Raw genomic sequence first — 16002 nt, 5'->3', positions numbered from 1 at the left:
TTTTAGAGGATTAAGTTTTAAATGTGTTTTCTAATTTTAACATTTAAAAAAATAAATCTTTCAAATCAAAAAAAAAGAGAGAGAATGTATATTTTAAGCAAAATGATTTTGTTTCAGAACTTTATATAGTTGTAAATACATAGTATGTAATTGTTCATGTATTGTTCAATTCAATGCTATGATATTCTATTCATGCGCATGGATGTGAGTGGAGTTTATTTTAGCTGCTGTGACAATATTCACTGAAATTAATTTACACATCTATTCCATTGCTATTTGACAGAAATCTGGGCTTTACAACTGGAGTATGACACTTCTACAGTAAGTGGATTTTTGCACTATTTATTGGGCCATACACATGCATTTCTCTGGGTATTTACCCAGGAAAGAATTAGGAAGGACTAGCACACACACTCACATTACTACTTAGTGTCTACTCTTCTTGAAATGGCCACACCCATTTCGCTTGCCCAGGGGTTCTGATCCCATCACTCCTCCACAGCTTTCTTTCCTTTATTATTATCAAAGTTTTCTATAACTTGTGAAATAGTTTAGCTTTACATTTCACTGACTCCAAATAAGGCTGAATACCATTTTATACATTTATATCAGGAATTTACTTTTTTAAATGTTTATTCAAATCTCTTTGAATAGGTTATTTTTTTTAAGATTTATTTATTTATTATATATAAGTACACTGTAGCTGTCTTCAGGGTGTCAGATCTCATTACAGATGGTTGTGAGCCACCATGTAGTTGCTGGGATTTGAACTCAGGATCTTCAGAAGAGTAGTCAGTGCTCTTAACTGCTGAGCTATCTCTCCAGCCCCCAAATAGGTTATATTTTTTAATTCTAACAATACATCTAGTAATATATGTTTATATATCAATTTAAACTATATTGGATACTTATATATCCTGGGGTCAACCTGAGCCTTGTTACCACTGAGTCAGGTCTCCAGTGTCTTTTCAAAGATACCATTTCCTTTATGTTCTTTGGTTTGTTTGTTTACTTATTTCTTAATCTTATTTGACAAAGCTTACCTAAATTGTGGCTTAAAAATTTAGCTATTTTGTTCAATTTTTAGCCTACAATCTATCCAGAACATTTTTTGTTTGTTTTTGAGTGGCAGAGTCAACTTTATTCCTATATCCATGTAAACTCAATTGTCGTGGCATCATTCCAGTAAAAAGCCCTTTGTGTACGTGTTCACCTTTATGGTATTTCTGTGACTTATTACTCTATTTGTCTCTTTGCCAACACCACGTTATAACTATCACCAAATATAATAAGGTCACGAAGGCTGACACTTTCTTCAAAGTTTCACAATTTTTGTTCTCACATTTAAGTCTGTAACCTAATTAGAGTTAAATTTTCTATAAACTTGAATAAAGAACTGTGGTTCATTACTTTGCACATGGCTCTCCTACTGCTCTGGCAGAGAGCTAACAATCTTTTAGGTTGTCCTGCTAGGTTGTCCTGGCGCCAGACTACTGACAGCAAGTGTAATGGTTGTGTCCCGGTTCTAGTCCACTGAGCAGTGTCTTGTCCTTATGTCAGAACCACACTCCTGGGATTTTTACTTTTTTTACTTTTCCCATATGAATTATGGTATCACTCATAGATATAAAAGGGTAGCTAAAATTGTGAAGTGACTGGGATGAATCCATAAATCAGTTTGGAAATTGTTGTCATTCTTAACAAGAAGAAGTCTTCCATGTTCTTATACTTAACACGAAGTCATCTCAGGCACATGGCACAGCTTCTCAGCTCTTTACTTGTTTATTACTTATTACTTACTTTCTCTATGCATAAAAGATAAAGTAATACATTAACAATGGCTATGTCTAACACTTTGTTACACTGGTGCTGTGCAACAGTCTACAATGTTCATGTTATTTCTAATCCAAGAAAACCCAAGTTTATTTTGAAGTATTTTATTCTTTTAGATGCCATTATTAAAGAAGTAACCTTAATTTCACTTTTAGATTTTAATGAAGAGGAGCTGGGGAAATGGCTCAATCAATAGAGTGATTGTCACATAAGAATGGAGACCTGGTGAATCCCCAGCACTACACAAAAGCCTAGCATTGAGCTATACAAGAAAGAAAGAAAGAAAGAAAGAAAGAAAGAAAGAAAGAAAGAAGAAAGAAAGAAAAAGGAAGAAAGAAAAGAAAGAAAGGAAGAAGGAAAGAAGGACATTTAGTAGTTTGCTACTTTCCCCCCAATATTCTGACAGTTTTAGAGAAATAGACTACTTCTTGAAAATATCATAGAATATGTCCAGTATTTCCATGTGTATAATGGTATTGAGTAATAGTTACCTATCCAGGGCTTCCTTGAAATATTTTCTCTGGACATCAAACTGAAAGACTGTGCGTTCACAATCAGTTGAGGCATTATCACTACCTCCATGTTTCTTGAGGAAGGCATCAAATCCATTCTCATCTGGATATTTCAAACTACCCATGAACACCACTAAAGGGAAAGAATAAAACGTCACCCAACAGGAAGAGATAGACAGAAATTTTTATTATCAAAGATGAACTTCTCTATGCATAAAAGATAAAGTTAATACATTAACAATGGCTATGTCTAACACTTTGTTACACTGGTGCTGTGCAACAGTCTACAATGCTCATGTTATTTCTAATCTAAGAAAACCCAAATATTTCATGTTTAAAAACAGGTGAGTATTTGCTTATAAAAAGGGTAAAACTTAAACATAAGCTTATGTGCAGACTAACAACTACCATAAAAGGTATCAAGTAAGGGGTTTACTTTCAAATAACCTAGAAGCTAAAAATATTTTTAAAATGACTAATGCCAAAAAGCAAGCACATGCATAAACATTTGTAGCTGTGTAACATCCACAAATTTTTACTGAGGCATGCTCATAGCTAAACCTATGGTTCCTTTTGTGGCATATTAATCATACCTTTTGATTGTCTGTATTTTCAACACTCTGATGTCACTGGGTGCTATTAACACTGAAGCAAACTAGTCCAACCAGAGCTAGCCAATTCCTAGAGAATGGCAACCATATCCTGCTCTGTTCACTGTACTGTAGCCAAATAATTATGTCTACAGTAAAACAGATTTGGGGCTGGAAAAATAGCTCAGTGGTTAAAGCACTTGCTGAACACATGTGAGAACAGGGTTCAGATCCCTAGAACCCAGGGAAAGTGCGTTTCAGAAGGCAGAGACATAGGCTTCCTAGAGCAAGCTGGATTGGGAAACTAGCAGCCACATTGGCAAGCTCTGGGTTTGACTGAGACTACCTCAGTGAATAAAGTACAGATTGAGGACAATAGCGTTTTTCATTCAAATCCATAATATTACATATACTTAGATGAAAAGTCTTTCCCTATGATCATTCCTACCCTAAATCAGCATTTTTCTTCTTAGCTTTTTCTTTGTTTAAATGTACTTCAGTTAACCAATTACTCATCTCTGAAATCAATTAATACAAATGTAAAGGGAAAAAAACCACACCCGGGAATGATATTTTACAAGATCTTACTGTGCTCCAAAAAGTGTGCCAGCCCAGGCAGGTCATCTGGATCAGCAAAGCTCCCAACTCCAACACACAGAGCCGCTGCAGACTGGGGTAAGTAGAACACATACAAACAGTTGAGTCAATCCTAAAGCAGTACTAGCACCTCAAGGATTCACTTGGAGAAGCTTTCCAACAGAAAGGAACAGAACTCTCCCTGGAAGTCAGGAGGAGCAGCAAAGTGAAACTCACCAGCACTGTGTCAGTTTCACCCTGCTGCTCCTCCACTTGCCATCCTGCCAAATGCTCAACAGATGCAGACCTGAGGGAGAAAGCAGAAACAGACAGAGACAACGCAGAGGCTGGCCTCCCGGGCCTCCCAGGGCCTCCTGGGCCACAGCTCATGCTGCTGATTAAGACTCTGAACCATGCTTGTGCCCTGAGTTACTAGACTTTGGAACTCTGCAGAACTAACAGATCTGGGTAGAATGAAGAGCTCTAAGCAATTTAAAATGTTTATGTTGAGTAACTGAGTTACAAAACACTCTAGACTTCTCAGTGTGCTACTCAGAAAGTTTATTACTAATATGAGGTGGGGATGGGGATAAAATAACCATTTAGGAAAATATCTAATAAAATAGTAAGTAAATGGTTAAAAGAGAAAACTTGCTATTAAAAAGCTACAGCAATAGGATTTAAGAGGCTCTTTAGTTCTTCCCTTGCATTGAACACACACATATGAATTATGTATTACTTATCAATGTGCATTTGCCAAATTCCTTGGGAAAATTTGTTTTTAACAAAATAGATGGCCAAGATGTACACAAAACTCTGTTTAAAATGACTGAGACATACTATCATCATTAGTTAAAAGGTTTTTTTTTTAAGTAAAAGAAATAGTAAATTTGAAAACAAGAAAGTAAATATTAACTTTTACAACTTTGTATTAATTTTGTGAAGCACTGTTTGATGAGGTTTTTCTTATAAAATAGCATGCACCTGGCATTCAAGCCAACCTTGGATTTTTGGAAGAACCAAACAGCCTCACTTGATACTTCAAGTCCCATTCTTGAAGACTTAGCACATAAGCTCATTTAAAACATGGAAGAATAGCCACTTCTTCAAAGCACAGTCTAACCTGTTCTGTGATGTTTAATAGATGCCTAACCTGCTTTCAGCTCCAACTACCCCATAAAGATTTCTTGTCTCGACCAGCAGGGTTGAAGACATTTTTGAATAAGATGACTTAAACCACAGTCTATCAGTCAGCTTTGACCACAGCAAAAACAGGTTCTGCGATTGCTAGAAAAGAAATTCATACTTGAGAACTTTCTACCCAAGAAATTTATACTTGAAAATTGAGTTATAAAACTCAAAATTATGAACAAATCATAATTCAAATATATCATACTTAAATTTCAATCTTGTTAACTTATTAACTTTTCAGATCAAGAAAAACTTCTTTTCAAAGAACAGAAACAGGGATAATTTTAAAAATGTTTCAGGAAAGTAATTAACTTCTAATTAGATAAGGTTCTCCAAAAGCTAACATTTTTCCCATTTCATTTATTAATGAGAATTATTTACCTTAAATAAGGCTCACATTTCTCAAATAAAAATTAAATCCTAAACTCCCTTCAGCGTCAATGCAATTCTGAAGCCACCTCTCACCTACACTAACTTCTTTACTTTCCCTTCCAGACGTTTATGTACTTTATGCACCCACTAAGTAGAAGCCATTTCCCACTCTTAAAATCATGGAATCTCTTCTTCCACTAGGATACCCACTGCTTCAGAGCCAAAAGATTTGGTCTCTGTAAACCTAATTGCTTTATCAAAAGAAGTCCACAACACAGGAAGAGCTACTTGCAGTTTTTTATACAGAGAAAGACAAATATAGAAACTTTGAGGTAAGAATCTAAGATCTAGTAATTCTGTCACTTTGGGAGCTAAGCTAGTGCTCACAATTGTGTGAACTTAAAGGTGGGCATGAAAGAAAGAGAGCCAGGCAACGTAAGACCCCCAGAAGCCAGACCTAGAGCTAGGCGTCTTAGGACGCCTGTAATTTCTCCATCACATTACTGCTCTATTAAGAATTACAACTAATCCTATTAATTCCCAATTTGCCTACAAAAAAAAAAAAAACCTTTAGAATAGTCTACCAAGTAGCATATATACAAATTTATTCAGTGTCTTGAGTTTCATCTCTGAAGTTCTCCAAGTAAACACAACTTGGCCTACTATCTGACATACACACACACACACACACACACACACACACACACACACACACACATACACACACAAAGCTTCCTAAAAACATAACTCAATCTACCCAAAAGTTTGGTTAAAAAACTGGCACAACCTTTCTTAAAGGAAAAAAAATGAGGCTGGGAGTGGTGGAACACACCTTTTTAATCCCAGCACTCTGAAGGCAGAAGTAGACGGCTCTCTGTGAGTTCCAGGCCAGCCGGGTCTACACAGCAAGTTTCAGGCCAGCCAGGACTACATAGTAAGATTTTGTCTCATAAAACTGAAGGAGAAGGAGGAGGAAGAAGATTAAGAAGAGAAGGTAGGGGGGATTCTCAAAGAATTCATTTAAGAGAATTATTGAAGCCAAGAGCAGTGGGGCATATGTCTACAGTCCCAGCTGCTGACAGTACTACTTGAACCTAACCTTGAGACTAGCCTGAACAACCAAGTGAGATTCCCATCTCTAAAAATGATGATGAGGATGTATATGTATGGTATATGTTGAGTACAAGTGTGCATATGGAGGTCAGAAAACTTTCCAAAATGGTGTCTCTGCTGTGTGAGCTCCAAAGAGCAAGTTCAGTCACCAAACTTGTATAGCAAGGACCTCTACCCACTAAGCTATCGTGTCAGTCCCACAGGCTAACCACTTTTAAAGTACTCTTTTGATATCTAAATTAATAATCTAGTAATAAATCCTATATATTAAGACTATACCATGCTGATGTACTGATATTCAACTTTAAGCTGAGCATGCTTTTCATGCTTGTAATCCCAGCACTTAGGAAGTAGAGTCGGGAGCCGCAGTCCTCAACCCTTTTGGCAAACCCCTATCTCCAAAAATATTTATGTTATGATTCATAGTAGTATCAAAATTACAGTTATAAAGTAACAGCAACAAAATTAGTTTTATGGTTAGGGGTCACCACAACATGAGAGTCAGAGCATTAGGAAAGTGGAAAACCACTGGTCTAGAGGATCAGGAGTTCAAAGTCATCCCAGCTATACAAAGTTCGAGATTAGCCTAGGCTACATCACACTATCTCAAAAAATAAAACAAATCAAGAAAGAAACCAACTTTAACAAATATTCGCTGGCCAGTTCTACTATAGTATTTCCAAAATGTTGCCTACCCTGTGATACAAGAACCCCCTCCTGTAAAATGGAAGCATTTTTCAAAAGATATAGTGAGGAAAATCCCCCATCCACTCACATACCAATTCACTGATGCTTAAGTTCAACTCTCACACTTAACTTCCCTGATTACTGACTTATTTATTCTAGTGTTGACACTTTCCCACAGGGGAGATCAAATTCAATTCCCTCCACAGGAACTACCCATGCGGTAACTTAACACTCAGGCCTTGTTCTCCTTTCTTCCATCTTCCAAGGATGATATTGCTCTTATTCCTCTAGCCTCAGCTAAGAATTGTAGAGTCTTACCTCCTCATATTTTTAAATGCATATGATGTACATAATACATATACACTCAATTATTTTCATTTTTACCTCTAATGAGTGGTTTTTACATTTCTTTTTGTTTTGTTTCTATAGTAAGTCACTTTTATAACCAGAGCAAGTTGTTTTCAAAATATAATCTTTATATAGAATAATCACTGGCTAAAAAAAAAAAATTCAAAAGATAGCTACATACTTCCTTTTTACTACTAAGAAATAAAATACAAGTTGATTATTATCCCAAGGAGTTCCCAAGTGAGAAAGACAATATAGGCATGACTCACACCTGTTTCTCAGTGGTTTTCTTTCTGGCTTCTACCCTCTCTTCCAATTCTTCCAGTTCATTTTCCTCATTCTCAAGATCATCATCATCATCATGTTCATCATCATCAAATTCCTCTTCATCATCAAAACCTTCTTCATCATCATCCTGTATCTCAGCTCCAGAGTCTTCATCTTCATCGTCATCATCGTCGTCGTCATCATCATCGTCTTCATCTTCCTCCTCCTCCTCCTCCTCCTCTTCTTCATCAGTTGCATTTCCAGTTTTACCCTCCACATTACTTAGATCTGAAATCAAAAGTGCCTGCAAGCCATTCTGTAATTTGATGTATCTGGAGGAAAAAAAAAAACACAAAGCGTTTTGATTCAACTACTCAGTAAGAAGAGCCCACATTATGTGTAATAAACACAGTGGATACTACATAGTGCCCCCACTTACCCAAGTTTCAGTTATTCACACTCAACCATGGTATAAATATACGAATTAATACATTTTTAAATTGTGCACCACTGCATCCAGTCAGGGCATGAATAAAGATTTCACTAAGATAATGATTATTTATCCAGAGTTATAAATATACATTTGTATATTATACACACACACACACACACACACACACACATCTTAGTCACTTAATAGCCGTCAGGTTTCTGTTGTTCTTTGACTTTAGTTTGATTTGGGTTTTGAGACAGGGTTTATCTACATAGCCCTTGCTGTCCTGGAACTCATTATGTAGGCCAGGCTGGCCTTGAACTCACATATGAGTTCTGCCTGACTCTGCCTCCAAAGTGCTGAGATTAAAGGTACATATCCAGCAATAGCTGTCAGTTTTAGCAGATGGTCATTAACGGTATCCTAGTGCTTGTGTTCAAAAGTAAATTTTAATTACTTAACAATGGCCTCCAAAGCATAAGACAGGTAATGCTATTTCTGGACACACCAAGAGAATCTATGAAATGTCTATCTCCTGTAAGAAAAAAAAAAAAATGCTGGGACTGGAGAGATGGCTCAGCAGGTAAGAGCACTGACTGCTCTTCCGAAGGTCCTGAGTTCAAATCCCAGCAACCACATGGTGGCTCACAACCATCCATAATGAGATCTGATGCCCTCTTCTGGAGTGTCTGAAGACAGCTACAGTGTACTTACATATAATCAATAAATAAATCTTTTAAAAAAAAAAATGCTGAAGTAGCCCAAGAGATCTATAGTAAGAGCAAATCTTGTAGCCACGAAATTGTGACCTCAAACTGCAAATGCTACTCTTATCTTACTAAGAGTAAACATAGAAAAGGCATTCAATTTTATATGTATGTATAATATACATAGGTTTGGTACTAATCATGGTTTCAAGCATCCACTGATGGTCTTAGACTGAATCCTCCACAAACCAGCAAAGACTATCGCAGTTGTAATTAATCAAATTGGTTAACCTGGGGAAGGAACCTTGAAAGCAAAATTAATTTTAGCTAGAAAGAAATGAAGAGACACACTTTGTCTTATGTGTGTTCTTTGAGGTTTTTAGTCATAAAATACATCTACATATTCAAAGTACAGGTTTATAGGGTTGGAGATAGTGTTCAGAGTAGCTCTAGGGCATCTGCTAGGTATGTGTAAGGCACTAGCTCCAACCTCTGGGGCTCAAAATAAAAGCCATGTGTAGCAGCTCACGCCTGTTATCCTGGCACTGGGAAGCCTGAGGCAGAAGATCATCAGTTCCTGAGTTTCAATACAGCCTGGAACACAGTACAGAAAGCAACTGTCTCAACCAATGAATAATCAATTTTTTAAAAATTTAGAAACACATGACCAACCACCTCTTCCAGTCCTTTAGTTTAGATATTAACATTCTGCTGGGTGGTGTTGGCGCACACCTTTAATCCCAGCACTTGGGAGGGATTAAAAAGGCAGGTGGATTTCTGAGTTTGAGGTCAGCCTGGTCTATAGAGTGAGTTCCAGGACAACCAGGACTACACAGAGAAACCCTGTCTCAGGAAAAAAAAAAAAAAAAGTTCCACAGACTTGTATCCCTGTAGAAAAATTACTCTTTAGTAAAACTTTTATCATTTGATGGCCAAATGTCTATGATAGCCTGTTCCCATTTATTCTTTATTTTTTATTCTTTGACAACTCCATGTGTCAGACATCATACTACATTACACGAAAAAAAGTGTAAGACCACAGTGTTTGGTAATGGTAACAAGATCATCAAACTAAGAATGGCAGGTAAAACAGAATATTCTTGAAAGATCCTAGGAAAACCAGAGAAAGCCTCTGAAACAAAATACTTCTCAGCCAAGCCTTGAGGTTCAAAAGGTACTGCCCACTAGGGAGATGGCTCAGTGGGTAAAACACTATATATAACCATGTGTGGGGATGGCGTTTAGATCTCCAGAGTCTGTAGTCCTAGTGTTTCTAAGATGAGACAGGAGGCAGAGACAGGAAACTCGCCAGGAGCTACGGACAGCCAGCCTGTGTTAGACGCAGCAGCAACAAGAGGCTCTGTAGCAAACCAACCAGAAGCAAGGACTGACAAGCCAAAGTTTCCCTCTGTTCTCCACAGAGACAGAAGAGGGAAAATGTGGACTTGTCTCCCTACCACATCAAAATCAGATTTAAACAAAGAACAGTTAGGTAGTGGATATGTTTTATATTTGGGGATAAAATCACAAAATTTGGGAAGCAGAAGTAGCCATTAACAGATCATAAATTTTACAAATTAAGTTATGAAAAACCACAGATGTAAATATATGATAGTCTATGAATTTCCCCCAACACCAGAAAAAAAAAAGTCTAAGTTTCAGATCAATACATAAAATGTACAGAAAGGCTTGAGATAAGCTCAATTAGTAATTGTGGTGAGTGAATGAGAATGATCCACATAGGCTCATAGGCTTGAATACTTGATCAGTAGGTAGGGAGTAGCACTATTGAAAAGGATTTGAAGGTGCGGCTTTGTTGGAGGAAGTGTGTCACTAGGGGTGGGCCTGAAAGTTTTCAAAGTCCAAATCAAGCCCAGTGGCTCTCTCTCTCTTCCTGCTGCCTGTGGATCTGGATACAGAACTTTTAGCTACTTCTCCAGTACCTCATCTCCCTTGTTGCCATGCTCCCCAAACATGATTATAATGGAAACTGTAAGCAAGCCCCAATTAAATGTTTTCTTTATAATAAGAGTTGCTGTGGTCATGGTCTCTCACCACAGCAACAGAACACTGACAAAGACAAGAAAAATAGAAGCAAATCCAAAAGCAGATGAGAAGATGCCTGCCAAGGACAGCCATCTGCAAGGCAGTCTGTGCTGAAATGCACCACTTGAAGAAATGTGTCCCCTTACTACTCCCTATGGACACCAGTCAAACTATATGCTCTTTAATCTTAGTTTAAATGTATTTGCAAAATTGGTCACTATTTTTTAATTTTTCTTTTCTGTCTGCCTTTTTAGAATGGTACAAAGATTTTTTTTTCTCCCATACATGCTATCATCTGGGAAATACCAAATACTTAAAAACTATTTGCTGAATACACAAAACAATTGTTAATAGACAAGTGTGTTGGTTCATGTCGGATAACCAGTAGCCCTACAAAGGGAAAGACCAGAGGAGCCTACCTCAAGGCTAGTCTGGGATACTTAAGAAAACAATGTTTCAAAAAAAAGAAACTGTTGAGGCTGCTGGAAAATGCTCTGTGGGTAAATGTCACCATCATGCCTGATAACCTGAAGATGATCTCTAGGACCCATGCAATGAAAGGAGAGCACAGAGTCCCACAAGTTGTCCTCTGACCTGTCCAGAGTGTGAGCTCACTCACATGCAGACACAGACACAGACACAGACACAGACACACACACAGACACAGACACAGACACAGACACAGACACACACACAGACACACACACACACACACACACAGAGAGAGAGAGAGAGAGAGAGAGAGAGAGAGAGAGAGAGAGAGAGAGAGAGAGAGAGACCCAAACACATACAATTTTAAATTTTTACTTAAAAAAAAAAGTGAATGTTGGGCTGGAGATATGGCTCAGAGTTAAGAGCACTGACTGCTTTTTCAGAAGTCCTGAGTTCATATCTCATGAACCACATGATGGCTCACAACCATCTGTAATAAGATCTGATGATGCCCTCTTCTGGTGTGTCTGAAGACAGCTACAGTGTACATATATATAATAAATAAGTAAACTTAAAAAAAAAGTGAAGGTCATTTTCCAGAGGGGCCTAATAATTAAACAACTCAGAGAAGTCCAACTGGTGCCTAAACAGAGCCTTCACCCTACGGATTAGTGTTCATAGTACTGGAAGCTACTCTCCACACTACCAGAGGAGAAAGGTAACCACCAACTCAGCTACAAACCCTGTGATTTACGACAGTGACCTGCCTGCATGATAAGCTGGTGCACTAGTGGCACAAATGTGAGAGTAACCAATCACTAAGTGCATTTAAGGCTAGAGACTGCTATCTATACCCCAAGCCAGACACTGCTCAAGTAGCCAAGAACCTGAGACCATGGGCCTAGAAGAAAACCAAATACTATTTTCCTGCTAAAGGAAGACAGCAATAAAATGACTCCTATACATTCTGCTATGCCCACAGATCAGTGTCTCACTCAACCATCACTGGAGAAGCTTTCTCTTGCAGTAGATGGGAACTAATAGAGGAACCTACAACTGAGCAATGTGCAGACTGAGGAACTCTGAAACACTCAGCTCTAAATGAGGTATCTCCATCAAGCCCCTCCCCTCAGAGCTCAGAGAACCTCGTGGAAGAGGAAGAGATTGTAAGAGCAAGTGAGGATGGAGGACACCAAGGAAACAGGTCCTCTAGACACAACAGTAATGAAGCACATATGAACTCACAAGAGACTGTGGCATGTGTACAGGACTTACACAGGTTCAAACCCAACGGGAGTCCCAGTGCTGAGAGAGGGAAGTGAACACTGTTCCCTATCCCTAACCAAGAAGCTAGCTCCAACCGACAACTGCTTACAGAGAAAAAAAATCAGTCTTCTCCCACTGAATCTCATAGGGTAGAGAAACCACACTTAAGGGTAAGCCTTATGCCCAGAGTAGATGGTCAATACAAAAAGAACTCAATGATATTTTTGTAGATTTTTTTTTAATCTTACTAGTGTTTTTTTAATCTTACTTGGTTTTCAAGTTCCTGATTTATATGTTGTGTGAGTGTCTATGTGTACCTGTTGTAGGTTTTGTTGTTGTTAATTCTGGCTTGTTTTTTAATTGCCTGTTTTCTAAAGAGAGAAATAAAGCATTGAATAGATAGATGAGGAGGTGGAGGAGGATCTGGGAGATGGGGAGGGGAAACCATGATCAGAAAATTATATGAATTTTCAATTTAAAAAGGGGGCCTGACACACTGTAGATTCTTAATCTGTGTCAAATAAAACAGACTATCAAATAAAATCTAATAGCTGGCTTTGTAAAAATCAATGAAGAGCAAATTTTATATATATAAAATATACATATTAAGTGCATCTAAAAAGTATACCCAAAACTTTAAAGTCTCAAATGAAGCAGTAATCTGTACCTGAGTAGAAATAAAAGTGGAAAAAATACAGATGTCCATGCATGTTAACCCAGCACTTTGTGATAAGATAGTGTATATTCATATATACTATATATGTGTATTAAAGAGAGTTAAAAAGAATATTTTAAAAATATTTCATAAAAATGTATTATAATATGAGTGAAGAAATTTTACACTCAATCACACACTAAATCCAGAAGCTATAAAGAAAACAAGGGGCCAGTGAGATGGCCCAGAGAATAAAGGCGCTTACTGCCAAAGCCTGATGACCTCAGCTCAATCCTCAGGAGCCACATGATGGACGACTGGACCCTGCACACATACCAAAGTATACTGAGCCCCACCCATGCCCCAGCACACACAAATAAATGTTTTGTTTTGTTAAAGAAAAAGGAAAACTTGTACTATATAGTCCCTTATCTAAGGCTTGGCTATTAGTCTACATATCTGATAACCAAAACTAAGCCAGCAAGGGAGAACAGTGCTGAACAAATGATGATCCACATCTTACACAGTAGACAACACAAAGGGATAGATTTCATCACAATACTCTGAATGGGATACAACGTTATGATGAATTATTTCTGCCAATTCTACTTAGTTTTGAACTTCAGCTGGCAAATGTAACTGAAACCTCAGAATGCAAAATAGAATAGAAAGGATTGTTGACTATTAATTTAAGATGATTATAAAACATCATAAATTAAGTGAAATAATACACTGAATACTGGCAGAAAATATTAACAGTGGGTAAGAGTACTTCCTACACAAGCATGAAGCTATGAGTTCAAATCCCCAGTACTCACATAAAAAGCCAGGCATGTTTACACATGCCTGTGACCCCAACAATGGAGGACAGAGACAAGCAATTGCAGGGAACATCGCTTGCTAGCCAACCTAGCCAAAATCATCCAACTTTTGGTTTGGTGAGATACTGTGTTAAGGTAAAACCCACGCATGCTTAGACTTAAGTATACTCCCTAGCCCAAAAGATAGACTATAAATGCATAGAAAATACACACAAAAGTTACTTACTGGTTAATAATAAATATAATGATTGTGGGGAACTTTAAACTTTTCTCCTTGTTATCTAAATTTCCTACAATGACCACATATTTGTATTTATTGTTATTTAACATCTTTTACCTACTAAAAATCAAACAATACAAAAGCTCTATCTTCCTTTTCTATATACATTTAAACAAAAAAATATATATTTTAGGTTAAGAATAGAGGTGCTGTTTTAGTAGGTTTTTACTTTTAAACATAAAATTATGTAATATTTTGTTTGACCATTAGTTGTAACTCAACAATAAGTTATAAGACCTTTTTCTGTGTCAACACATAAAACACAACCTCCATGGGTAGTGACTCACACCTCTTATCTCCAGCATCCAGGCCTACTACCATTACTTCAAAGTCAGCCTGGTTTACATAGCAACTCAAGACTTAGTCTCAAAATTAAAAGGAAAAAAGGAAGGAAGGAAGAAAAGAAAAAAAGAAACAAAGAAGTACTTCTTTTTATAGCTTGACTATCTCCACTGTAGAACTGTACCATTGCATGGCCCTTAACAATCAATGATGAGAACTGTTGGCATGCTGCCAGCTGGTTATCACAGAGGTAAGCCGAGCAGCAAGGAGAGTGGTAAGGTGAAGACTGGCCTGGGTTACACAGAGTTCCAGGTCAGCAAAGACTAACGGATGATACCAAACAATAACCTTATACAAATATCACTCAGTAACTTTAAACATAATAGTTAATATTTAAGTACTTGTTATAAGCTAAACAAGCTTCAATAAGTTAGATATACAATATTGCCATGGGTTATTATTGCTTACAATCTGTACTTCTTGTCTTGTAACTTGCTTATTTACATTTGTTTTCTAGGAAATGAAGGCATTTTTTTGCTAGAAATTAGCCAGATAAAAATTTAATCTAAGAAATTTCTGGAAAAAATATTACTAAGAGTTCTACAAAAATGCCTAGGAGTCATGCATTCACATACTCTTTAAATGGTATTAAAGAATCGACAATGTGCTAGGCACAGAGTGTCTAAAGCAGAAAGGGTCTCCATGTTCATGAAGTTTTAGCCTACAATCATTTACTACATTGAGTTAGTAGGGAACAGCTAAAAGAAAATTGAAGGGCTGGAAAGATGGCTCAGTAGATAAGAGCACTTGATGCTTCCAGAGAAGATGAATTAGATTCCTAGCACCCACATGCAGCTCACAGCTGCCTTGAACTCCAGTTCCAGAAGATCCAACACTCTTCCGACCTCTGTGAACACCAGGCATGAACATGGTCCACAGACAAATGCATATACCAAATACTCAACCACATAAAATATTTTTTTAATTTAAAAATTAAAAAAAAGAGAGAGAAACCAGATGTTATGGCATATGCCTTTAATCTTAGCAGAAGCAGGAGGATCTCTGTGAGTCTGAGGCCAGCCTGGTCTACAGAGTGAGTCCTAGCAGCCAGAGCTACATAGGGAAACCCTGACTTTAAAAAAAAGGAAGAAAGGAAAAGGAAAAAAGAGGATGAGAAGAAGAGGGAGGGAAGGAAGGAAGGAGGAAGGCAATGAAGGAGAGAAGAAGGGGGAGGGGAGAAAGAGAAAAACATCAAAAAAGAAAAGAGGGGCGCACACTACTTAGAGAAAGACTGGCACCGTTTGTGTCAGCGCACATATTACTCAACACACAACTCTGCCTGTTAAATCAATCTTGATGCATCCTAAGAATCTAACCAGTAGCCCTCAGATTCATTTTAAAACATCATTCTCCTTATGCTACTCTCGGACAAGGAATCCAGAAATTCTGACTTGTCGTTCACCAACTGCCACCTGTCATCTTCCATGTTCTCTGCATCAGTTAGCAGACTTCTATGTCCTGCTCTTCTATTACTGTGATAAACACAACTTGAAAGGGAAAAGCTTATTTCATCGCACAGCTTATCATCATG

The 16002-nt window shown here is 37.5% G+C and overlaps 1 protein-coding gene across 2 annotated transcripts in view; it reads right to left on the bottom strand.

Annotated features, from left to right (window-relative positions):
• Positions 1 to 16002, bottom strand: part of Nrdc (nardilysin convertase) — a 62997-nt gene that overhangs the window by 38865 nt on the left and 8130 nt on the right. Inside the window, exons 2-6 of one of the 2 annotated variants that reach the window (XM_031378148.1) lie at positions 7494 to 7821; positions 4665 to 4798; positions 3749 to 3818; positions 3524 to 3605; positions 2325 to 2478 (exon numbers count right to left, since the gene is read on the bottom strand). In XM_031378148.1, the coding sequence (XP_031234008.1) occupies positions 2325 to 2478; positions 3524 to 3605; positions 3749 to 3818; positions 4665 to 4798; positions 7494 to 7821 (768 nt within the window). The remainder of the gene's footprint in view (positions 1 to 2324; positions 2479 to 3523; positions 3606 to 3748; positions 3819 to 4664; positions 4799 to 7493; positions 7822 to 16002) is intronic. The other variant, XM_031378149.1, reaches the window with a different exon arrangement.

Source organism: Mastomys coucha, unplaced genomic scaffold (genome assembly GCF_008632895.1).
Source record: "Mastomys coucha isolate ucsf_1 unplaced genomic scaffold, UCSF_Mcou_1 pScaffold18, whole genome shotgun sequence".
In the NCBI taxonomy this organism is placed as follows: Eukaryota; Metazoa; Chordata; class Mammalia; order Rodentia; family Muridae; genus Mastomys; species Mastomys coucha.
The sequence above is the reverse complement of the archived record's forward strand: the minus strand, read 5'-3'. Positions and strand labels throughout refer to the sequence as shown.